General features: G+C 42.5%; 1 protein-coding gene across 3 annotated transcripts in view; it reads right to left on the bottom strand.

The window, feature by feature from the left end:
* Window positions 1-18,098: 18,098 nt before the first annotated feature.
* Window positions 18,099-25,075, bottom strand: part of cwf19l1 (CWF19 like cell cycle control factor 1) — a 29,742-nt gene continuing 22,765 nt past the window's right edge. For 2 of the 3 annotated variants that reach the window (XM_086010142.1, XM_086010144.1), the window contains exons 11-14: window positions 24,628-24,837; window positions 23,936-24,055; window positions 21,027-21,124; window positions 18,099-18,687 (exon numbers count right to left, since the gene is read on the bottom strand). In XM_086010142.1, the coding sequence (XP_085866268.1) occupies window positions 18,543-18,687; window positions 21,027-21,124; window positions 23,936-24,055; window positions 24,628-24,837 (573 nt within the window). In that variant the 3' untranslated portion in view covers window positions 18,099-18,542. The remainder of the gene's footprint in view (window positions 18,688-21,026; window positions 21,125-23,935; window positions 24,056-24,627; window positions 24,838-25,075) is intronic. The other variant, XM_086010143.1, reaches the window with a different exon arrangement.

Genomic DNA, 25,075 nt, shown 5'->3' with positions numbered 1-25,075 from the left:
AGTGCTCTCTACAGTCAACAGCCTATACGACCCTCTCGGCTTCTTAGCCCCTGTCACCATACAAGGCAGGCTGCTCCTCAGGGAACTCTCCATACGCGCTGAAGAGTGGAATTCACCTCTCCCTGAAGAGATGGAAGCAGAGTGGGACAGATGGAGAGACTCACTCCAAGACTTACAGGAGATCCGAATACCTCGCTGCTATTCGTCTTTCTCTCCCTTAAATGCCCAATTCAAAGAGCTTTGTGTCTTTGCAGACGCATCCGCTAAGGCCATTGCAAGTGTGGCTTATCTGAAGGTCACCACACAAGAAGGACAAAGCAAAATCGGCTTCGTCTTTGATAGAGGCAAGTTGGCGCCCCAGCCAGACCTCACCATACCCAAATTGGAACTGTACATAGCAGAACGCAACCTACCCCCTCACAGCAGTCTACGGAAGCTGCATCCTATCATCGACATCGACAGACCGTCTCTGAGGTGGTTCTTCTTTTGTCGCCAGAGGACTCCAGTGACAGGTAGAGTTCGGACTATGTGGAGTCGTTAATGACCCCAGACGGGGAGTGTTCTGGACCGATGGACATTGTGACATCCTGGATGTTTTTACATGCAATAGCACCCTCTGGTGGCGGTTATTGTGTTAACAGTTTGTAAGCTGGAAAGGTCATCTGTTCCTTTCTTCCTGTGTGAGGCCATTTGACCTTTGTTCCTGTGAGAGGTCATTTGACCTTCTTACCTTTCTTCCTGTTGACCCCAGGAAGCAGTTCTACCAGGAAGAACCTGACTTAAGTAATGGAGAATTCCATGAGGGATTTTCAATCCAGTGTAATCTGACTTCATATATTAGGCCAAACGCAATATCTGTGAGTATCTTTAGTTCTTAGCATAATAGCAATGTTGTCAGAGTAATATTTTGATAATACTATGTTTGTAAAAGGTTAATATTTAATAGTTACAGAAGTTAGTTCAAATGTTAGTTAGTTATACAATTAGTCTATTCTACTGTTGTAAATATGTTTATATCTTGTGTAATATCGAATGTGTAGTACTCAGTTTATGTACAAAACATACTTTGTCTTTGTTTACAGTTTCACAAATTCGTTCAAGTAAAAGCTTCAAACAGCAAACCGCTTCACGAAGAATTATTATGAATGAGTGTTTAACTTGCTGGATAGCTAGATAGGAGCATGTCTAGCGCGGCCAGTACAGTGAAAAGATAGCAATACGGCTAGCTGTGAAGAGGAGAGCAGGAGGAACCCAGAGTAAGCCTTAACCTCGTAGAGCACATCTACCTCACATCAACATGTCAGAAGATAATAGCGAAAATGCTTTGCAGCAAGTAGAAGACCTTAAACAGGCAGACGAAACTGTAGAACGTGACAATCGGTCTATAAGCACCGGTTACTACAGGTCGCAAGTTGGCTCACGGTCATCGGGTGGTTCTAGAGTAAGCATAGCCCTCGCCAGAGCACGGGCTAAACTAGTAGCAGCTAAAGCCGGAGCTGCGCATACGGACAGTGAAATAGAAATAAAAGTAAGTCAGGCCCGTCTCCAAATTGAATTCCAAGCGGAATAGGCCTGATCCCAAGTGGAACGTCAGGCTGAACAGGCCCGACACCAAGTGGAACGCCAGGCTGAACAGGCCCGACACCAAGCGGAACAGGCCCGACACCAAGTGGAACGCCAGGCTAAACAGGCCCGTCTCCAAGCGACATTAGAGGCTCTGCAGCAACAAAAAGAGATAGATGCTGCATTGGCCGAGACACAAGTATTCGAGGCAATTTTGGAGGGAGCTGATCCCGAGACAGCTTACAAACCTTTAATTCCCGTTCCGTGGCAGAGTCCACGACAGCGCACCATAGATTACGTGAGCGACCATGCCGACATACAGTTTACAGGAGAAAGGGATGGAAGCCCGCACATCTCTACAGACGCAAACACTTCGTATAACATGCCACAAGTTGCCAACCAAGGTCAAAGCAGACGGCGTGCCTCAAGCCGCAGAGTCTCCGCTAGCAGAACTGAAGACACAGTGTAAAGGAATAGGACGCCGAATAGAGAAAGTCGGAGGCAAATCCCCTCTCGGTCCCTTGAGACCCCCAACAGAGCCCCCAGCCAAGGCAACCCTGGCCCAGGTCCCAGCACCTACGACCTCGCCAAATACCTTGCACGCACCCAGCTGGTGACTTCGGGGTTAATCAAGTTTGATGACAGGCCAGAGAATTATCGGGCTTGGAAGTCCTGCTTCCACGATGCCATATCGGGCTTAGACCTGTCGGCAGGAGAAGAGCTCGGCCTCCTTATCAAGTGGCTCGGCCCAGAGTCCGCCGGACAGGCCTGCAGGATAAAAGCGGCCAATGTGGGGCAGCTGCCAGAGGGGTTGAAGAAGGCTTGGGTGAGGCTGGAAGAAAGCTACGGCTCGCCCGAAGCCATTGAAAGGGCTCTCTTTGACAGGTTGGCGAACTTTCCGAGGTTGACGAGTAAGGAACCCCAGAAGCTCCGCGACCTTGGAGATCTGCTGTCGGAACTCGAAGCCGCAAAGCAGGACGGCTACCTACCCGGTCTATCATACTTAGACACTTCCAGAGGGGTAAGTCCCATCATTGAGAAGCTTCCATTTAACCTGCAGGAGAAGTGGATAACGTTTGGATCAAAGTTCAAGCTAAAGCACAACGTGGCGTTCCCACCATTCTCTGCGTTCGTTAAATTCATCCGTAAAGAAGCCAAAGCCAGGAACGACCCCAGCTTCAACTTCTTCTCCTCCCAACCAGCACTTGCCAGAAGAGACAAGTTCGACAGACATGGAAAGACACCAATATCTGTCCACAGAATGCAAGTGTCCTCAACTGAGCACACAAAGACTCAGAAGAAACCTGAGGATATGAGCAAACAATGCCCTATCCACAACATGCCCCATCCTTTAAAGAAGTGCAGAGGGTTCAGAGAGATGTCCCTGGAAGATCGGAAACAATATCTTAAAGAGAACTCTATATGTTTCAGGTGCTGCTCGTCCACGAGCCATCTCGCCAAGAACTGCAAGGTGGATGCAAAATGCACTGAATGTGAAAGTGATCGGCACGTTTCAGCACTACACCCAGGCCCAGCTCCTTGGAAGTCAGAAACGCCTCCTCCCGCATCAGAGCACGGCGGGGAGAGAGAGGGAGCTGTTGGTACGGAGATTACATCCAGGTGCACCGAGGTGTGTGGAGAAGGAGTGAGCGCAAGAGCATGCTCCAAGACATGCCTTGTTAATGTGTACCCTGCAGGATGTCGCCAGGAATCTGAAAAGATGTATGCCATACTAGATGAACAAAGCAATCGTTCTCTAGCAAGATCCGAGTTCTTCAACATCTTCAAGATCAAAGGAAGTCCGTCGCCTTACACGCTGAAGACGTGTGCTGGACTTTCAGAGACAGCCGGCAGGAGGGCCTGCGGTTACGTTGTTGAGTCAGTCAACGGGAAGATTAGTCTCCCCCTTCCTACACTCATCGAATGTAATCAAGTCCCCATCAACCGTTCTGAGATTCCCACTCCGAATGCAGCTCGTCATCACCGTCATCTGAGACGCATTGCAGACGAGACCCCACCTCTTGACCCAGATGCAAGCATACTTCTGTTGTTGGGAAGAGACATCCTGAGGGTACATAAGATAAGGGAGCAGATCAACAGTCCACATGACGCCCCTTTCACCCAAAGGCTAGACCTCGGCTGGGTCGTTGTTGGAGATGTGTGCCTCAAGGGCGCTCACAAGCCATCTCAGGTGAGCACGCTCAAGACTTCCATCTTGGAGAATGGTCATCCAAGCTACCTTACCCCATGCAGTGGACAGATCCGCGTGGTGTTTGACTCCAGTGCACCATATCAGGGCGTCTCTCTCAACGACGTACTCCTCACAGGGCCTGATCTTAGCAACAGCCTCTTGGGAGTGCTCATGAGATTCAGGAAAGAGCCCGTCGCCATCACTGCCGATATCCAGCACATGTTTCATTGCTTCGTGGTGAGAGAAGACCACAGAGACTTCCTCCGCTTCCTGTGGTATCGGGACAATGACCCTAATAGAGACATTGTGGACTACAGAATGCGTGTCCATGTCTTTGGGAATAGCCCATCCCCTGCTGTCGCCATATACGGACTAAGGAGGGCTGCCAAGGAAGAAGACGACGATTTTGGCAGTGATATGAGAGGGTTCATCGAATGAGAGTTCTATGTCGACGATGCACTGAAGTCATTCCCGACCGAAGCAGAGGCCATCAGTACCCTCGGACGAGCCCAGGAACTACTTGCACTATCCAACCTCAGGCTGCATAAGATAGCCTCTAACAGACCAGCAGTGATGGAGGCATTCCCCCCTGAAGATCATGCTAAGGACGTCAAAGACCTAGACCTCTTCACTGATGACCTCCCCCTACAGCGTAGCCTAGGGGTGTCGTGGAACATAGCAACAGGCACGTTCACGTTCCAAGTCCTAGACGCCAAGAAACCCTTCACACGTAGAGGAGTGCTCTCTACAGTCAACAGCCTATACGACCCTCTCGACTTCTTAGCCCCTGTCACCATACAAGGCAGGCTGCTCCTCAGGGAACTCTCCATACGCGCTGAAGAGTGGAATTCACCTCTCCCTGAAGAGATGGAAGCAGAGTGGGACAGATGGAGAGACTCACTCCAAGACTTACAGGAGATCCGAATACCTCGCTGCTATTCGTCTTTCTCTCCCTTAAATGCCCAATTCAAAGAGCTTTGTGTCTTTGCAGACGCATCCGCTAAGGCCATTGCAAGTGTGGCTTATCTGAAGGTCACCACACAAGAAGGACAAAGCAAAATCGGCTTCGTCTTTGATAGAGGCAAGTTGGCGCCCCAGCCAGACCTCACCATACCCAAATTGGAACTGTACATAGCAGAACGCAACCTACCCCCTCACAGCAGTCTACGGAAGCTGCATCCTATCATCGACATCAACAGACCGTCTCTGAGGTGGTTCTTCTTTTGTCACCAGAGGACTCCAGTGACAGGTAGAGTTCGGACTATGTGGAGTCGTTAATGACCCCAGACGGGGAGTGTTCTGGACCGATGGACATTGTGACATCCTGGATGTTTTTACATGCAATAGCACCCTCTGGTGGCGGTTATTGTGTTAACAGTTTGTAAGCTGGAAAGGTCATCTGTTCCTTTCTTCCTGTGTGAGGCCATTTGATCTTTGTTCCTTTCTTCCTGTGAGAGGTCATTTGACCTTCTTACCTTTCTTCCTGTTGACCCCAGGAAGCAGTTCTACCAGGAAGAACCTGACTTAAGTAATGGAGAATTCCATGAGGGATTTTCAATCCAGTGTAATCTGACTTCATATATTAGGCCAAACGCAATATCTGTGAGTATCTTTAGTTCTTAGCATAATAGCAATGTTGTCAGAGTAATATTTTGATAATACTATGTTTGTAAAAGGTTAATATTTAATAGTTACAGAAGTTAGTTCAAATGTTAGTTAGTTATACAATTAGTCTATTCTACTGTTGTAAATATGTTTATATCTTGTGTAATATCGAATGTGTAGTACTCAGTTTATGTACAAAACATACTTTGTCTTTGTTTACAGTTTCACAAATTCGTTCAAGTAAAAGCTTCAAACAGCAAACCGCTTCACGAAGAATTATTATGAATGAGTGTTTAACTTGCTGGATAGCTAGATAGGAGCACGTCTAGCGCGGCCAGTACAATCTCCCTAGCAATAAAAGCCAACATTCCATTGGCCTTCTTGATCACTTGCTGCACCTGCATACTAACTTTTTGAGTTTCGTGCACCAGGACCCCCAGATCCCTTTGTACTACAGTACTTTCCAGTTTCTTGCCATTAAGATAATAACTTGCTCTATGATTTTTCCTGCCAAAGTGCATAACCTCACACTTTCCAGTATTGTATTCCATTTGCCAAATCTCTGCCCACTTACTTAGCCTGTCTATGTCCCTTTGCAGGTTTTTTATGTCCTCCTCACTCACTACTTTCCTTCCCATCTTTGTATCATCTGCAAACTTTGATATGTTACACTCGGTCCCCTCCTCCAAATCATTAATATAGATTGTAAAGATTTGGGGACCCAGCACTGACCCCTGCAGAACACCACTAGTTACTGATTGCCAGTCTGAGAACGAACCATTTATCCCAACTCTCTGCTTTCTGTTAGATAGCCAATCCTCCACCCATGCCAGAATATTACCCCCAATCCCCTGATTTTTTATCTTGAGCAATAATCTTTTCTGTGGCACCTTGTCAAATGCCTTTTGGAAGTCTAAATACACTACGTCCACTGGTTCCCCTTTATCCACCCTGTATGTTACTTCCTCAAAGAACTCAAGCAAATTTGTCAAACATGACTTCCCCTTCATAAAACCATGCTGACTTTGTCTTATTAAATTATGTTTATCCAAATGTCCCGTTACTGTCTCCTTAATAATGGACTCTAAAATTTTACCAACCACAGATATTAGGCTAACAGGTCTATAGTTTCCAGTCTTCTGCCTACTACCCTTTTTAAATAAGGGTGTTACATTAGCAGTTTTCCAATCTGCCGGGACCTTTGCTGAGTCCAGGGAGTTTTGGAAAATTATTACCAATGCATCCACAATCCCTACCGCCGCTTCCCTCAAGACCCTAGGATGTAAGCCATCAGGTCCAGGGGATTTATCTGCCTTGAGTCCCATTATTTTACCAAGTACCACTTCCTTAGTGATTTTAATCGTATTTAGCTCCTCCCCCCCTAGAGCCCCCTGTTTGTCCAGTGTTGGGATATTCTTAGTGTCCTCTACCGTAAAGACTGATACAAAATAATTGTTCAGCATTTTTGCCATCCCCATGTTTCCCACCATTAATTTACCAGTGTCATCCTCTAAGGGACCAACATTTACTTTAGCCACCCTTTTTCTTTTTATATAACTATAGAAACTTTTGCTATCTGTTTTTATATTTTTTGCTAATTTACTTTCATAATCTATCTTCCCTTTCTTAATCAATCTTTTAGTTATTTTTTGCTGTCTTTTAAAGACTTCCCAATCTTCTATCCTCCCACTAGATTTGGCTACCTTATATGCCCTTGTTTTTAGTCGGATACTATCCTTAATTACTTTACTTAGCCACGGATGGCTATCTTTTCTTTTACACCTTTTTTTCCTCAGTGGAATATATATTTTTTCGAAGTTGTAAAATAACTCCTTAAATGTACACCACTGATCATGTACTGTCTTACCCTTTAATCTATTTTCCCAGTCCACTCTAATCAATTCCGCTCTCATACCTTCATAGTCTCCTTTATTCAAGCTCAGCATGCTTGTTTGAGATCCAACCTTCTCACCCTCTAATTGAATATGGAATTCAACCATATTATGGTCACTCATTCCAAGGGGATCCTTTACTAGGACATTTTTAATTAATCCTGTCTCATTACACAGGACCAAATCTAAGGTTGCTTGCCCCCTGGTCGGTTCAGTTACACACTGCTCAAGAAACCCATCCCTAATACACTCAATGAACTCATCCTCAAGGCTGCCCTGCCCAATTTGATTTGTCCAGCTAATATGATAGTTAAAATCCCCCATAATTATAGCTGTTCCCTTATTACAAGCCTCAACTATTTCCTGATTAATACTCCGTCCAACAGAGTTGCAACTGTTCGGAGGCCTATAGACTACGCCCACTAGTGTTTTCTACCCCTTATTATTCCGTATCTCCACCCAAACTGTTTCACTATCCTGATCCTTTGATCCAATATCATTTCTCTGTATTACAGTGATTCCTTCCTTTATTAACATAGCCACCCCACCTCCCCTTCCTTCCTGCCTGTCCTTCCTGATTGTTAAATAACCTGATATATTTAATTCCCAGTCATAGTCACCCTGCAGCCATGTTTCTGTAATGGCCACAAGATCATACCCATATGTAGTTATTTGTGCTGTTAACTCGTCCATTTTGTTACGAATGCTACGTGCATTCAGATAAAGAACTTTCAAATATGTTTTGTGACACTTAGTTCCTGCTTTTTCCCCTTTTACTACTTTACCTTTTACTCCATACCTTCTGTCCCTTCCTGACATGCTCTGTTTTTTAATTCCCCCACTGCTACCTAAGTCTATGACCTTCTCCGTAGTCATTTTTATTATTTGCTCTCTAGAAACCCCCCCCCCCACTAATTAGTTTAAAGCCCTCTCTACAGCCCTAGTTATATGGTTCACCAGGATTCTAGTCCCAGCACTGGCCAAGTGAAGTCCGTCCCAACGGAACAGCTCCCTCTTGCCGCAGTTCTGGTGCCAGTGTCCCAAGAAGCAAAACCCATTTTTCCCACACCAGTCTTGGAGCCACGCATTTAACTCTCTAATTTTATTTATCCTTACCAAATTCGCTCGTGGCTCAGGTAATAATCCAGAGATTATTACCCTTGAGGTTCTGTTTTTTAATTTGACCCCTAGTTGTTTATACTCCTTTAAACAGAACCTTCTTCCTTGTCCTATCTACGTCGTTTGTACCAACATGGACCACGACAACTGGATCCTCCCCCTCCAGCTCCAAGTTTCTTTCCAGCCCAGAGGAGATGTCCTTAACCCTGGCACCGGGCAGACAACACAGCCTTCGGGACTCTCGCTCTCGACTGCAGAGAACCCTATCTATCCCCCTAATGATACTATCCTCTACCACTACAACATTTCTTTTTACTCCCCCCACTTGAATGGCCCCCTGTTCCATGGTGCTGTGGCCAGGTTGCTCATCCTCCCTGCAGTCCCCGCTCCCGCCCTCACAGGGAGAAAGAATCTCGAAACTGTTTGACAAGAGCAAGGGCTGCGGCTCCTTCAACACTACCTCCTGGATCCCTGTACCTGCCTCACTCATAGTCACACCGTCCTGTCCCTGACCACGGACTACATCTGAATTAATTAATTTCATATGTGTGACTACCTCCTGAAACATAGAGTCCAGGAACTTCTCCCCCTCCCTGATGTGTCGCAGTGTCTGAAGCTCGGTCTCAAGCACCTCAATACGGAGCCGGAGTTCCTCTAGCAGCAAACACTTGTCGCAGATGTAATCACCGTGAGCCTCAATGGGGTCCACCGGCTCCCACATCTCGCAACAGTAACACATCACCTGCTCCATTCTATATAATTAATTAAATTTCTTATTATTAGTTATGAAGACCCTGCCCGGATATAGATGATAATATTACACCACTATTCAATAGGACTTACCAACTTAAAGGTATAAAAGAGAAGGAAGAAAACCTACCAACCAGCTGATCACCAACCTCCTCTTTGAATACTGTCTGTGGGCCCTGTTTGGTTGACTCGTCTCGCTGCTCCGCTTCCGCAGTGCTGTCTAAGCCTGGGAGTGGGGAACAAAATAGAGCAAAAACATCCCCTCCCCTCCCTCTTGCCCAAACTCTCCCACTTATCAAACTCTGCTTACACTCAATGCACCACACTCTGTGCAGCCGCACTAGTCCCGCCCCTTTTATACCTGGATTCTACTTCCGGTTTAAACTCCCCAGCAGTTTAATTTACACTTAAAAAATTAAACTCATTTCAAATAATTAACTTTTTAACACACTAAAATTCACAAAATACACTTAAATGACTTTTCTCCCACTTACCACATTCTCTCTCAAGTCAAATGCCACAGCCACATTTTATGTTTGCATTTAAGTCCTTTGGATCCATGCATACTCTTAGATCATTGTTCTTTTTCTTTACACATACCATGGAGTTAACCCAGTCTGTTGGCTCTTCGACTTCCCTGATGACTCCTAGTGTGGTCATTCTGTCCAGTTCTTTCTTGAGCCAGTCACGCAGGGGTGCTGGAACTCTCCGTGGAGCATGTACCACTGGCTGAGCATTCTCCTTTAGCTGGATCTTGTAAGTGAATGGTAGAACTCCAAATCCTTTGAACACATCCTGGAAATTACTCACTACAGAATCCATCAAGTCATCTGGTCTGCTTATGGCAGTTTATACGGTAGACTCTCTTGACCAGTTCTCAGTCCTCACAGGCTTTGTCACCTAGTAGTGAATCAAGTCCTTCAGCCACAACAGAAAACATGAGATGATGCACTTTGTCTTTGACTGTCACTTTAAGTGTGCATACACCTAAGCTATCTATTTTCTGTCCATTATAGTTCTTCAGTAGTACTGACTTTTTCTGTATTTTGGGCTTTTCTTTCATATTTTTAATGTCACTCATACTGATTAAGTTTGCTTTTGCCCCAGTGTCTAGTTTCAATGTAACTAATGCTCCATTTACCTGCAGTGACATCATCCATTTGTCCTCTTTTACTGCATTAACTTTATGTTCAGCATTGTCCATTCCTGAGGGCTGCACATTTTCTGTATCCTTTTTGATATTGTCACATGACACCATTCCAACAAAAAATGTCTCACTTAAATCAGTGTCCTCAATCACATTGACTTGTTGCCCTTTCTTTGTTTTTACTTTTGAAAAGCATTGTTTGGCAAAGTGATTCTTTCCATGACATTTTGTGCACATTTTTCCAAACGCTGGGCATTGTCGTGACTGGTGTTTGTAACCATAGCATTTACAATTAAAAATTCCTTTCTCCGATTGCTTTTCATTTCTGTTCTGCCCACGTTTCTTCCCCTTGTAGGACACAGCACCGACAGCAGCACAGTCACTCATTACAGTCGCATTATTATTAATTTCACTGAAAGCCTTTGCGTGCTTTTGAGCTAGCTCACTGGCTTGGCATATTTTGACAGCATTTTCCAATGTTAGTTCGGTTTCTCTCAACAGACATCCCCTGACCTTTTTATCATGAATACCAAACACAATCTGGTCACGAATCATGGATGATTTCAGTTCAGAGAAATTACATGTCTGTGCTTTCAGTTTCAGATCGGTCACAAAGCTATCAAAAATCTCATTTTGCTGCTGTGTCCGTGAATGGAACACGCATCTCTCATAGGTCTCGTTCTTTTTGGGAGAACAATGTGTATCAAATTTCTTTAGTACATCGTCCATTTTTTTCTCTGTTCTCCTCTTGATCAAATACAAACGTATTAAATACCTCTATCGCCTGCGGGCCTGCAACCATGAGCAGCAACACTATTTTCCTTGCATCTGGCTTCGTACCGAACCCAATGGCAGCAATGTAGAGTTCAAATTGTTGTTTGAAAGTCCGCCAATTGCAGTCGACATTCTCCGTGAGTTTCAAACCCTCCGGTGGCTTCAAATTCTCCATGTTGCGTTTCACAATATTCAGCAGATTTTACCACTCCTGGTACCATGTTATGTTCATAAATAAATAGACATTCTTATTATGAACAGCTAGCTTGAGCTAGTCACTTTATTCAGCCATGTGGACTTGTACAGCATCCATCTTGACTACTGCCTTGTGGGTAGCCTAGTGCATCGTATACACCCAGGAATTTGAAGCTGCTGACCCTCTCCATCTCAGCCCCTACAAATACAGCTCCACCTAGTGTACCATCCTAGAATGACATGTTACTGATCATTACAGGCTTGTCAACAAGCTCAGTGAGCTAGGACCAAACACCTCCCTATGCAACTGGATCCTGGACTTCCTGTCGGGCAGACCCCAGGTGGTGAAAATAGGCAGTAACACCTCCTCCACGCTGATCCTGAACACGGGAGCTCCCCAGGGTTGTGTGCTCAGCCCCCTTCTGTACTCCCTGTTTACTCACGATTGCATGGCCACGCACAACTCCAACTCCATCATCAAGTTTGCTGATGACACTACTGTTGTAGGCCTGATCACAGATGGCGACGAGACAGGCTACAGGGAGGAGGTAAGAGCCCTAGGAGAATGGTGCAAGTACAACAACCTCTCCCTCAACATCAGCAAAACAAAGGAGATGATCGTGGACTACAGGAAGCGGCAGGGGGAGGGACACACCCCAATCTACATCGAAGGGGCTGAGGTGGAGAGGGTCAGCAGCTTCAAATTCCTGGGTATATTCATTACGGAGGACTTAACGTGGTCCCATCACATTGACGTCGTAACCAAGAAGGCATGCCAACGCCTGTTCTTCCTCAGGAGACTGAAGAAATTTGGAATGGCCCCCCAGATTCTCACCAACATCTACCGGTGCACCATCGAGAGTATCCTGTCCGGCTGCAGCACTACCTGGTATGGCAACTGCACTGCCACAGACCACAAGGCTCTACAGATGGTGGTGAAAGCTGCACAACACACTATAGGAATTAAACTACCTGCTGTGCAGGATATCTACCCCGAGAGGTGGCGGTGGAAGGCCCTGAGAATCATTAAAGACGCGAGCCACCCCAGACACAACCTCTTCGTCCTGCTCCCGTCCAGTAAGAGATACCGAAGCATACGGTCTCGTACCAGCAGGTTTCAAAACAGCTCTACCCCCAGGCCATAAGACTCATGAACGAATAATTTATTATTTATTACTGTTGTTTTATTATTACTGTATTTCTATTAGTATTTTTATCATTGTTATGCCATATTTATTCCAATGTTGGGAGGACTCGTAAAAATCAACATTTCATTGTGCAGTACACACGTCTGCTGCATATATGACAAATAAAATTGAACTGAATTGAATTGAATTGGAAGTATATCGCAGTTCCTTCATTGTCGCTGGGTCCAAATCCTGGAACACCCTCTGTAACAGCACTGTGGGAGTACCTTCACCACACAGATTGCAGCGGTTCAAGAAAGCGGCTCACCACCACCTTTTCAGGGGCAACTAGGAACAGGCAATAAATGCTGGCTTTGCCAGCGATGCCCACATCCCATGAATGAATATTAAAAAAAAGAATTTTAAAAAATCAATACATTTACTTAGTGCAATAACTGTGACAGGTCAGATCCCATAAATCTAGGTGATGTATCTTCCAAATAAAAAGCTCATGTCACTGCTCACTCTTTAAGGAACTATTACTTAATGCTTTTGCGTCCTATTACACCTTAATAGAATGAATCTCTGGCCAATATTATCACTGGTGTTGATTTTTCCTGACTATTACAGTCCTAGATAGTGAAAATCTGAAAACTGGCAATTGCTAATCAGGGCTTCATAATTGAGCTTCAACTTTCATAATTTAACACTTATAGATTTAAAATTAATCCTGCAAAACAAACACATCACAGAAGCAGCAATTAACTAACATGACATGATCCACAGTAAAAAAAAAATGGCTTGACAATATTGCTATAGAAATGAAACAATTACTTACTAAAGTTCTACACACAGGTGGTTGCTCCGCCATTCAATAAGATCATGGCTGATCTGATCTTGGTCTCCACTCCACTTTTCTGCCTGTTCCTCATAACCTTTGACTCCCCTGTAGTTCAAAAATCTGTCTATCTCAGCCTTGAATATATTCAATGACTCCGCCTTCACAGCTCTCGGGTAGAGAATTCCAAAGATTCACGATCCTGAGAAAAGAAATTCCTCCTCATCTCCGTCTTAAATGGGCGACCCCTTATCCTGAAACTATGTCCCCTAGTTCAAGAGTCACCCACGAGGGGAAACATCCTCTCAGCATCCACCCTGTCAAGCCCCCTCAGAATCTTATGTTTCAATACGATCACCTCTCATTCTTCTAAACTCCAATGAGTATAGGCCCAACCTGCTCAACCTTCCCTCATAAGACAACCCCTTCATCCCAAGAATCAACCTAGTCAACCTTCTCTGAACTGCCTCCAATGCAAATATATCCCTCCTTAAATAAGGAGACCAAAACTGTACGCAGTACGCTAGGTGTGATCTCACCAACGCCCTGTACAGTTGTAGCAAGACTTCCCTACTTCTTTACTCCATCCTCTTTGCAATAAAGGCCAACATTCCATTTGCCTTCCTAATTACTTGCTGTACCTGTGTGCTAACTTTTTGTTTCGTGTACGAGGACCCCCAGATCCCTCTGTACCGTAGCATTCTGTAATCTCTCTCCATTTAAATAATATTTTGCTTCTATTCTTCCTACCAAAGTGGATAACCTCACATTTTCCCACATTATACTCCATCTGCCAAATTTTTGCCCACTCACTTAACCTATCATCAGCAAATTTGGCTACAGTTCACTCGATCCCTTCATCCAACTCATTAATATAGATTTTAAATAGTTGAGACCCCAGCACTGATCCCTGTGGCACCCCACTAGTTACAGCCTGCCAACCTGAAAATGACCCATTTATTCTGACTCTCTGTTTTCTGTAGTTAACTAATCCTCTATCCATGCTAATATATTACCCCCAACACCATGAGCTCTTATTATGTGCAGTAACCTTTTAGGCAGCACCTTATCGAATGCATTCTGGAAATCCAAATATACTACATCTACTGGTTCCCCTTTATCCACCCTGCTCGGTACATCCTCAAAGAACTCTAATAAATTTGTCAAACACAATTTCCCTTTCATACATTTGCGGTTTTCCAATCCGCTGGGACCTTTCCAGAGTGTAGGGAATTTGGGAAGATTACAACCAATGTATTCACTATCTCTGCAGCCACTTCTTTTAAGACCCTAGGATGCAGCACATTCAACATATGAGAATGCATTGACCAGCTTCACCTCTGCTAAAGGAATTGTTATCCCTGACTAATAGTAATATTGGGCAGAGTCAACATGGATTTATGAAAGGGACAAACCTATTGGAGTTCTTTGAGGATGTAACTGGTGGAGTAGACAAAGTGGTGTATCTGGATTTTCAGAAGGCCTTCGATAAGGTCCCACACAAGAGGTTGGTGAACAAAATTAGGGCACATGGAATTGGGGGCAATATACTAGCATGGATTGAGAATTGGTTAACAGACAGAAAACAAAGAGTAGGGATAAACGGGTCTTTTTCAGGATGGTAGGCTGTGACTAGTGGGGTACCGCAAGGATTGGTGCTTGGGCCCCAGCTAGTCACAATCTATATCAATGATTGATAAGTGTAATACTTCCAAATTTGCTGATAATACAAAGCTAGGTGGCAGTGTCAGTTGCGAAGAGGATGTGAGGATCTCAACAGGCTCAGTGAGTGGGCAAGAACATGGCAGATGGAATATAATGTGGATAAATGTGAAGTTATCCACTTTGGTAGAAAAAACAGAAAGGCAGAGTATTTCCTAAATGGTGAAAGATTGGGGAATGCAGATACTCAAAGGGACCTGGGTGTCCTTGTACATGAGTCACTGAAAGTGAATGTGCAGGTGCAGAAAGCCATTAGGAGGGCAAATAGTATGCTGGCCTTCATTACAAGAGGATTTGAGTACAGGAGTAAAGAAGTCTTACTCCCAATTATATAGGGCCTTGGTGAGAGCACACCTGGAGTACTGTGTACAATTTTGGTCTCCTTACCTAAGGATATACTTGCCATAGAGGGAGTGCAACGAATGTTCACGAGATTGATTCCTGGGATGGCGGGACTGTCGTATGAGAAAAGATTGAGTAAACTAGGCCTGTATTCTCTTGAATTCAGAAGAATGAGAGGGGATCTCATTGAAGCATACAAAATTATTACAGGGCTTGATAGGATGGATGCTGCGAGAATGTTTCCCTTGGCTGGGGAGTCTAGAACTAGGGGCCACAGCCTCAAGATAAAGGGTAGGCCATTCAGGACTGAGATGAGAAGAAATTTCTTCAGAGGGTGGTGAATCTTTGGAATTCTCTACCTCAGAGGGCTGTGGAGGCCCAGTCATTGGGTATATTCAAAACAGAAGTCGATAGATTTCTGACTAGTAAGGGCATCAAGGGATATGGTGATAGGGCCGGTGAATGGAGTGGAGGCAGAAGATCAGCCATGATCTCATTTAATGGCGGAGCAGGCTCAAAGGGCCGAATGGCCTACTCCTGCTCCTATTTCTTGTTATTTAATTTAGTTTAGATGTGGATAGGTATGAAGCTTAATCCACAATATTTTCTAAGAGCCTACCAAATTGAGGGTTATTAGTGCTGGAGAGCAGAACATTTTTGTAACTCGGTGGTAACAATTAACACGCCCAATTCTGGCATAATTCCTACATAATGGCCGGAATTTTAATCGTGAGGTGAGTTGGGAGTGGTGAGAGGCTAGAAAGCAGTCAGGAAACCCGAGAGAACGGGTTCCTCACAGGCCCTGGTGAATGTAACAGCAGGGCCTGATTCGCATTTCTAGCCAGATGGAGAAGCTGGCTGGCTGCAGCTGGGTAGGCCTGATTTCTGACATCTTAACGTCTAAACACTTGTGATTGACCAACATCTCAAATTTGAAATTCTTGTTTGACCATTTTGTTGTTGTTTCTTCTTTGACGGGATACCAAACCTTAGCTTAGTGGTAGCACTCTTGTCTCCGAGTCAGAAAGATAGATTCAAGCGACACTCCAGAGACTTGAGCACATGATCTAGACTGACACTTCAGCATTGCACCGTCAGAGGTTCCACCTTTTGGATGAGGTTATAAACTGAGGTTTGTAATGTCTGCTTGGTCCAGTGAATGTAAAAGGTCCCATAGCACTATTTGAAAGACAGGGAATTTTCCTAGTGCCCTGGTCAACATTTATCCCTAACCAACATCACTAACAGATTAACTGGTCATTTATCTGTTATTTGTGGAACCCTGGGAAGCACTAAATTGGCTGCCACATTTGCCTACATTACAAGTGATTGCAGTTTAAAAAGGAATTCATTGGCTGTGAAGTGCTTTACATCTGGAGAATGCAAGAGGTGCTATGTAAATGCAAGTCCTTTCACTTAACCCAGAGGATCACCATGTACTGATAATAGGCACCCACAACAGCATATGGCTCTCTTGGATGGCTGAATGAAAGAAAGCCTTCAGTAGTGGGAAGGAACATAAAATAAATCTCAGGGACCAAGTGTAAAGAAGCAGCTTTCAGATGGTCATCATAAAGCAATTCATCATCGAATGGAGGTTTCTGCAGCAAAATGACCAAGATTCAGTGCCACAAGTACCTATTTTCTTCCTGATCCCTTCAACATTTAAATTAAGCTTAGCTTGTATTCTTGTAGCCACTGTGGCAACTCCATGTAGGCTACACTGGCTTTGTTGAGTACTCATGGTATGTAACTAATGAACAAATTATAGTTGAGATCTGCCTCCGCAGTACATCTTCAATGCATTACATCCTGAAACTAGTAAAGCTGAAAAATTGTATGCATCAAAATATCAGTCTGTAAATCATGGAATTATTATAAGTTAGGATACAGTCACCCCATTGCACATTTAAACTTATCTCGTTATAATGGCTTGGGCAGAAGGCAAGATTTTGGAAATGCAAGACTTAATATGTGAAATGCTGTTTGCAATTTGCAGTCTTCACAAAAAAGGACTTCAGACAATTTGATGCAAATTCATTTCTTCACATACTTGCAATGGCATAAGAGAAAGAGGACTGCAGATGAATAATGGGATGTAGAAAGCCCAGTAACTGTCAATGCCCAGTTCGGAGTTTGCCCAGCTTCTAAAGACGCAAGTTGGATGATGAACTGTAGACAGGATAGAAACGACATTCACTGATATTACTGCTCTAATTATTGGAGTCTAGTAAAAAGATCAACTTTAGACTTGAATGAGCAAAGGCGGTTTCTTTCTTGTTTGTTTAGTGGGTTAACTAGAAAGAGGATGTAAAGGGATAGTTGAAGTGCATTGCAATAGTTGCTGTGATTTGATGGCAATGTTTTACATATTGGACTGGCTGGCTGTAGAGTTGAAAGTTTGTGGTTTAAAACTACTTTCATTTGCATCATAAACCCAAAAGTGAAGAGGTAAAAAGTTACAAAGAACATGAAAACAGGCTGGGAAAGTGAAGCATGACCTAGACTAGAGACTGTGGCACAATTTACCTTTCTATAAAAGGTTTAATTCACTGTCAAAAAGAGAGATCCAGGATAAAACCCTAGCAAATCTTAAAAGTTAAGATTTCTTGATTAATTTTGAATAATATAGCTAATAAGCATGACAGTAGAACTTATTTCCAACATGGTGCAACATCATGGGAAATCTGCTAAAATATGTATTACACATGAAGGAGTAGTACTGGACTTGGGTAGTAAATCACTGAAATGGATTTTTATTACATCAAAATGACACGAATGGATAAAGTATACCAGCAAATCTACTGCACAAAATGTAAACCGTTTCCCTAAAAACAATTCAAATCAGTTTAATAAAAAAAGTGTAGTAAAAATACATCTGCAAGTACCACGCCAATAAGTAAAAATTGCAATTTCCAGAATCACATTAAGCATTATATTCCAATAGCATCTTTTTAAAAAAAATGTTCCTACAACATCAGTATATTTACATTAGTGGAGGCAAGGTGAGGGACTGAATTCTGAAAAGAAACGCGTGTTGTAAAAGATCAGAAAAAATGTGATTCATCTTTACTGTAAATGTAGTCAATCTGGAAAATGTACATAATTGTTCTCATTGTCCATTGAATCTTCACAAGTATAGTTCTGTGGTTAAAAATAGATATCTGTATCAAAGTTAGCACCTAAAACAATCTCTCTCAAATGGATAACTTGAGATAAACACTGACCTGTGCTACTGAAAACATTCACGATAAATTTAAATAAATTACAATCTTATTTAATCAAGCAAGGAAAAATCGTATGGTTGAAAACCCTCCCTAAAAGCCTTAGCAAATTCTTCCTCATCTTCTCGGCTATATTTACATTCCCTCCAGTTGGCTTTATCGGGTATATTTAGCACAGCTTCGCTTGCCAAAACCTCTCTGTGGAAATTCAGAAACAATAAATAGTTAATAAGTCAAACAGGAGAGTAAAGCAGGTGCTGTCATAAACAATGTTTAAGACATAAAATTCACATTACCCAACTTATCTTGCCTAGTGAACAAGATTGCACAACAGCAACAATCAAACATGCAATTATCCACGGTCACATTAAAGGTGGGATATATCTATAGGAGGACACATTAGAAGTCTTGGGTAAGTACACACTTCCAAGTAATATTTAATACCTCGTCATCCTAGTTCTGTCACCGTTAAACTTATTATTTTATTCATTTCTGATCGAGACACACCGCTGCGCCGCCTCCCCCCCCCCGGCCACAATCTTGTCCTCCAAGACAGGTAGGCACTGTTGTTTACTTAAGAGACCTCACAGCTGCACATCTACAAGATAGGTGGTGCTGTTCTCCATAGTTGAAGTGAGTTTGCCAACAGCAGATTATACACATAGCAGTCATTGCTACTGAAAGCCTTTTGAGAAATCCTTATTCTGGTGACGGGACACATTCTGCCTTTAATGTCTGTATCTTTCCAGCCCTTGTTGCTCTTTCCTGCTACCTCCACACCAACCACCCATGAAATTCCCCATACTGCCAGCCACCTCCAGAAAACCACCATCACTGCACTTTTGTCAGCAGATGGATACTATCCATGTAACATACAAAGAATTATTTTGGGGGGAACCACATGAAAAAGCACTGCAGTTTTTTCCTGAATCCTCTCAGCAGATAGGTGAAGCTGGCCCACCCCTGCAACATCCCAGCACTCAGTCCAACCGCTGGCTCACTTTGAGCAATAGCACAGGAAATCTGGTAGTATCTATTAAAAATACATCCTGCTGCAATGATGCAAAATGGAAATAATCCAGTTATTTTATTGGGGCTTTCTTTTAAACCAAGTGTCCAACAATGGCCCTCGAAGGCCAGGTAACTCAGTTCTGTGTGTTTATATTTATTTGCTGTTTTTTTCCTGTTTGAATTTTAAGGGCCCAGAGGTTCAAAAATGACCATTAGTGTCCGCAATTTGAAATATATGTAAATTAATAGGAACACTGATTTATACTTCATGTGACCCTTTTCAGCACAAAAGAAATGCACTAAAAATTCTCCCACAGTAAATACTAGAAAAAAAAAGTTTGAAAATTATTCCTAACACTTTCTAATCAAGATCCAATTACTTAAAATATAGCTCTACTGAAAGACACTTTAATCCAAATAACATTAGTGCTTGTGTGCAATTTTCCCTTGTGCTATTGGTAACTATTAGTCATTCTGGATGTCATGCAAAATTAGCAAGTTTAGGTGGTTAAATGACTGAATTACTAACCATCCATGCACAAGTGCTTATTACTCTAACTCATGAAACAAAGTAGTAATTTTTATATCTAATTCAAAGCACAAGCCACTGGTTAAAAGGCAATAGGTGTATTAAATAGAGCTTTCAAAAAAATGCAACATTAAAATTAGATTCTGGTGAGCTACAGTAATTCAAGCACTTGAACAGCTGACAAAATATTTTATTAGTGACAAGTTGGACTTCAGTATAGAACGGCTGTGGGATACTAATTCATTGCAATTCCTGAAATTTCTCTTTTAAATTCAAATGTAGTTAAATTCTACAAACTCTTGTAGAACCATTTGTCAAATTTAACAAAGTTAATAGACTTTTTAAAAATTCATTGACGGGATGTGGTGGTGAACCTCCTTTTGCACTTGAGGTGGTGGTGAACCTCCTTCTTGAACTGCTGCAGTCCGTGTGGTGAAGGTACTCCCACGGTGCTGTTTGGGAGGGAGTTCCACGATTTTGACCCAGTGACGACGAAGGAACAGCGATATATTTCTAAGTCAGGATGGTGTGGGACTTGGAGGGGAATTTGGAGGTGATGGCGTGCCCATGCACCTGCTGCCCTTGTCCTTCTAGGTGGTAGAGGTCACGGGTTTGGGAGGTGCTGTAGAAGAAGCCTTGGCAGTACATCTTGTAGATGGTACACACTGCAGCCAGTGCGCTGGTGGTGGAGGGAGTTCATGTTTAAGGTGGTGGATGAGGTGTCAATCAAGTGGGCTGCTTTGTCGTGGATGATGTCGAGCTTCTTGAGTGTTGTTGGAACTGCACTCATCCAGGCAAGTGGAGAGTATTCCATCACACTCCTGACTTGTGCCTTGTAGATGGTGGATAGGCTTTGGGGAGTCAGGAGGTGAGACACTTGCCACAGAATATCAAGCCTCTGACCTGCTCTTGTAGTTCAAAGGTTGGGTATTAAGCAACACAAAGGCTCAACAGAATGACAGATCCTTAATACCATCTGGTTACCTACTCTTCTTACCTTCCAAATTGTAAAGGAAATTGCTTCTTGATTCTATAGAACAGCTTTTCTCCATTGTCCAGCTCAACATAGAAATATGCTGATCCAGGTTGAATTATCTACAAAATGTAAATCAAAAAGGGTTACTTTTCAAATCACTGAAGACAAAGATAATTGTTTTCTAATTACCTTTAACATTCTAATCTGGATTTGTAGAACAAGATTTTTTTTGGTTAAAGGCAATGTCAGGTGGCATTCTAATGACTGGCAGTGAGTCAGACCTGTCACCGTGGTATCTATCTTCATCCAACCCAGGCTGATTGCTGCAATAGTCCTGGGTAAAATATGGTTGAAGCCAATTCATAGCACCAAACAGCATATATATTGTCACTCTTTCAAAGCCATCATCATAATTATATATAGGGACGGCAGGAAATTGTGTTGATGGTTCATGGGGAAATGTAGGCATTTTACAATTTGTGCTATACCACACATGGAAATGCTCGATTATAGACACTAGTACAAGTTGAAATTTCATCCCACAATAGACATTCTTGCCATGATGAGTAAAGTTTAAAAAAAAAATGAACAAAAGCAGTGTTATTTCCAGCAATACTATACTACCTGAAACGCCACAGTAAACACAGCAACCCAGATTCCTAAATGTCCCCCTCACCCCGCCTCCACAATTTATGCTTGCAGAAACACTATTTATGGCTTTCTACTACAAATTTTCATTGATCTTCAGGAAACATTTGCTACATAGACAAATACAGCGTTAACATTTCGTAAAAGGTGGTGACAATTAGTTTTACAGGGGCACAGGTGCATTAGCTGCTGTTTGTGCCTTTCCAGGGTGGTTATCAACATGACCTTCAAGCAACATTCAGAAACAGCTGCAGCAATATTTGTTGCAAGTTTCTAAGAAAAGCTTCATGGACATCTTCCAACAATGAAACATAAAACTTTTTCCATGGCTACGTATACAAACTCTCAAATTTAATATTCATAGTCTCTTTTCAAAGTTAGTTTTATAAAAACAGGATGTAGAGGTTCAAGAATGCTTTTTTTACATCTTACCGTCAGCAATTTTAGTTAATTATAACCAATTTCCAGAAAGGCAAAGAAATGAAAAACAGTTCAATAAAAAAAAGCTTGTTAAATGCTGTTACATTTCATCACTTAAATTAAATGCCTTTTCCTTGTCATTTAAAAACACCTTCTGGTGTAGAGTTCCACCACTAGCACTGCTATCAGAAGAATTGCAGTATATTTTATATTGGTAATTGTTCATAGTTACATTAACAGAAGTGGGATATATATACACATCTATACACAAAAACCCACTGTACAAATATTCCACAGCTCAATACATATTTAAAAAGGTGTAAATAAAACATTTAGCAATTACATGACACCTTTAATGCAGAAAACTTCCCACGGTGATTCCCAGAGGCCTAATCAAAAAGTAGACACTGAGCCAAAGGAGGAGATATTAGGAAGGATGACCAAAAACTTGTTCAAAAAGGTGGGTTTTAAGGAGTATCTTAAAAGGAGGGAGTGGATGGTTTGAGAGGGAATTCCACAGCGTGCCTCCAAGGCAGCTGAAGGCTCCAATGGTGGAGTGAAGGGAGAAAGGGTGTACAAGCAGTCAGAGGTTACAGAGATACGGGGGGGGGGGGGAAGGAAAGCCATTAAGGGATTTAAACGCAAGGATGAGAATGATAAATCTGAGGTGTTGAAAGACCGGGAGCCAATGTAGGTCAGCAAAGAAGGGTGAGCAGGAGTTGGTATAGGATAGGATCTGGGCAGTAGAGTACTAAAGGCCATGGTGGAACAAAACTATATGTAAATATGCTGCCACGTGTCAATTTTAAAATTCTCATCCTGGTTTTCAAATTCTTCCATGGCCTCACCCCTCCCTACCTCTAACCTCCTCCAGTCCCACAACCCCCAGATATCTGCGCTCCTCCAATTCTGGCCTTTTGCGCATCCCCTATTTTAATTGCTGAACCATTGGTGGCCGTACTTTCAGCTGCCAAGGCCCTAAACTCTGGAATTCCCTCGCTAAACCTCTCCGCCTCTCCTCTGTTAAGACACTCCATAAATCCTACCTCTGACTAAGCTTTTGGTCATCTGTCCTAATATCTCCTTATATGGTTCAGTGTCAAATTTTGTTTGATAATGCTCCTGTGAAGCACCTGGAGATGTTTTACTACATTAAAAGCACTATATAAATGCAAGATGTTATTGCTTTATACCAATAATAAAGATTGTTCAAATAAATTGAATGCGTTTACATTAGTTAGCAGATCGATGAACAAAACTAAACTCAGAATTTGCAAGGGACATTTAAAGAAAAGGGTTAAGTACTTATCCCAATGTAATTTCCCACTTGTATTTTTACAAGCATGCTTTGAAATTAATTTCAAGACTCCCAGTTTTACTGAAATCAGTTGCAATCTAGCACCATCAAGCCACATATTCACCACTTGTAACAGTCTAGGCCAAACTACACTCAAGTTCTCCGGACTTAGTCAAGTGGGGTATGTTTTTAAATGGGGAAAGAATATGCACAATGTAACCCGCAAACAAATTGTGCGTAGATTTCTCAGAAGCTTGGAGACTCAAATATCCTGCTGGATTTGCTTATGTCTCAGAAACCTGCTGACAAAGGAATTTTAAAAGTTCAATACCACATAACAGTGCATTTACCCACTGAAAGATTAGGGAGCCTTTACAGTAGTGACTGTTTTCCTGAAAATTTTGTGGGGCAGGCTTGATGGACTAGCTGGTCTTTACCTGCCCATCAATTTTGTATGTATCCAATTTACTGCTCTGTGGGAGAAACAAGATTTCTTCAGGCTCACTGGAGGCTTATTATTTTTGTATTCAATTTTCAAGTTGCCAAGTACATCGAACAAACTCACTTGCTTGAGATCTGAATGTTCCGGAATCTCCACGAGCTCCATCTGCTGTTCCTCTGCTTGTACGATAAAAGCCTCTTTAATGTCATCAGTAGTACAACATTGAACAGGGACAGGAACCACCTGGATGAAATTGACAGGAAGCAGCATATTTCAATGATACTCAGAGCTCATCGCAATTACTGTCAAAATTAGGCATTTATACAAAAGGCAGATATTTAGATTAGTTGGTGGAAAAATCTAAAATAAGTCAGAAAAAAAAGTGCATCATTGGGATGTTGGATCCCTCAGGAAAGCTGGTCATCATACCAGATGGAGACAACATCTGGGATTATTTCAGACTTAAACTAATGAAAAAAAATATTGTGTGTATGAGCTGGAAAAGCTAAACGAACAAGCGGACTTGATAGTCCTTCACAATAATATATTTTCTGCTCAATATTATTATCTGTGGCGACTTTAGGACTGGCCTGGTACTTTCAAAACCAATCAATTTAAATCAGCCACAACATACATACATCCAATAAAATGTTCAAAAACTGTAAACATTATTTGAATAGGAACAACTGATTCAATGTGCCAAATGCTGCCATTTTGAAAGCTTGCTTTAATGTACAATTAGTACTTTGCAGTTTTAACAATTAATTGCAACAGTTCATAGTTATACTCAAATATTTGAAGTGGTTAGAAATTACCTGTAACTGTAAGTGTTGACTCCTGTAATTTCTTTCAAACATAACAAACCTTTTCCCAATGCTCTTGTAAAACTTTTTCAAAGCCAATTTACACTTCTCTACTTCTTCTATGACTTCTGAGGGAAGCTCCACCACTGACTGATGGTGCCCAATGGGCAAAATAAGTACATGATCAGGGGTTAAGCTACCTTTGGCAAGGGCAATATAACACTGTAAAACAAAAAGGAATTTACAATCATTTAAGTTAATAACATCTATTTGCCAGAAGGTAGTTTATTTAACTTGGCAGACTCTTATGCAATCTAAATTACTTCACCATCAATATGCAAGATAATAAAGGATGGCACAAAAGCTACCTATACCCCTAGTACAAAGGATAAGGATAAGATTTTGGTTATGAAGGATAGGTATATAAGATTTTGAGTACAAACTGCATCCCATTAAGGAG

Source organism: Somniosus microcephalus, chromosome 17, assembly GCF_052327205.1.
Source record: "Somniosus microcephalus isolate GS21.2 chromosome 17, FLI_Smic_1.0, whole genome shotgun sequence".
NCBI classification, from domain to species: domain Eukaryota; kingdom Metazoa; phylum Chordata; class Chondrichthyes; order Squaliformes; family Somniosidae; genus Somniosus; species Somniosus microcephalus.
The sequence above is the reverse complement of the archived record's forward strand: the minus strand, read 5'-3'. Positions and strand labels throughout refer to the sequence as shown.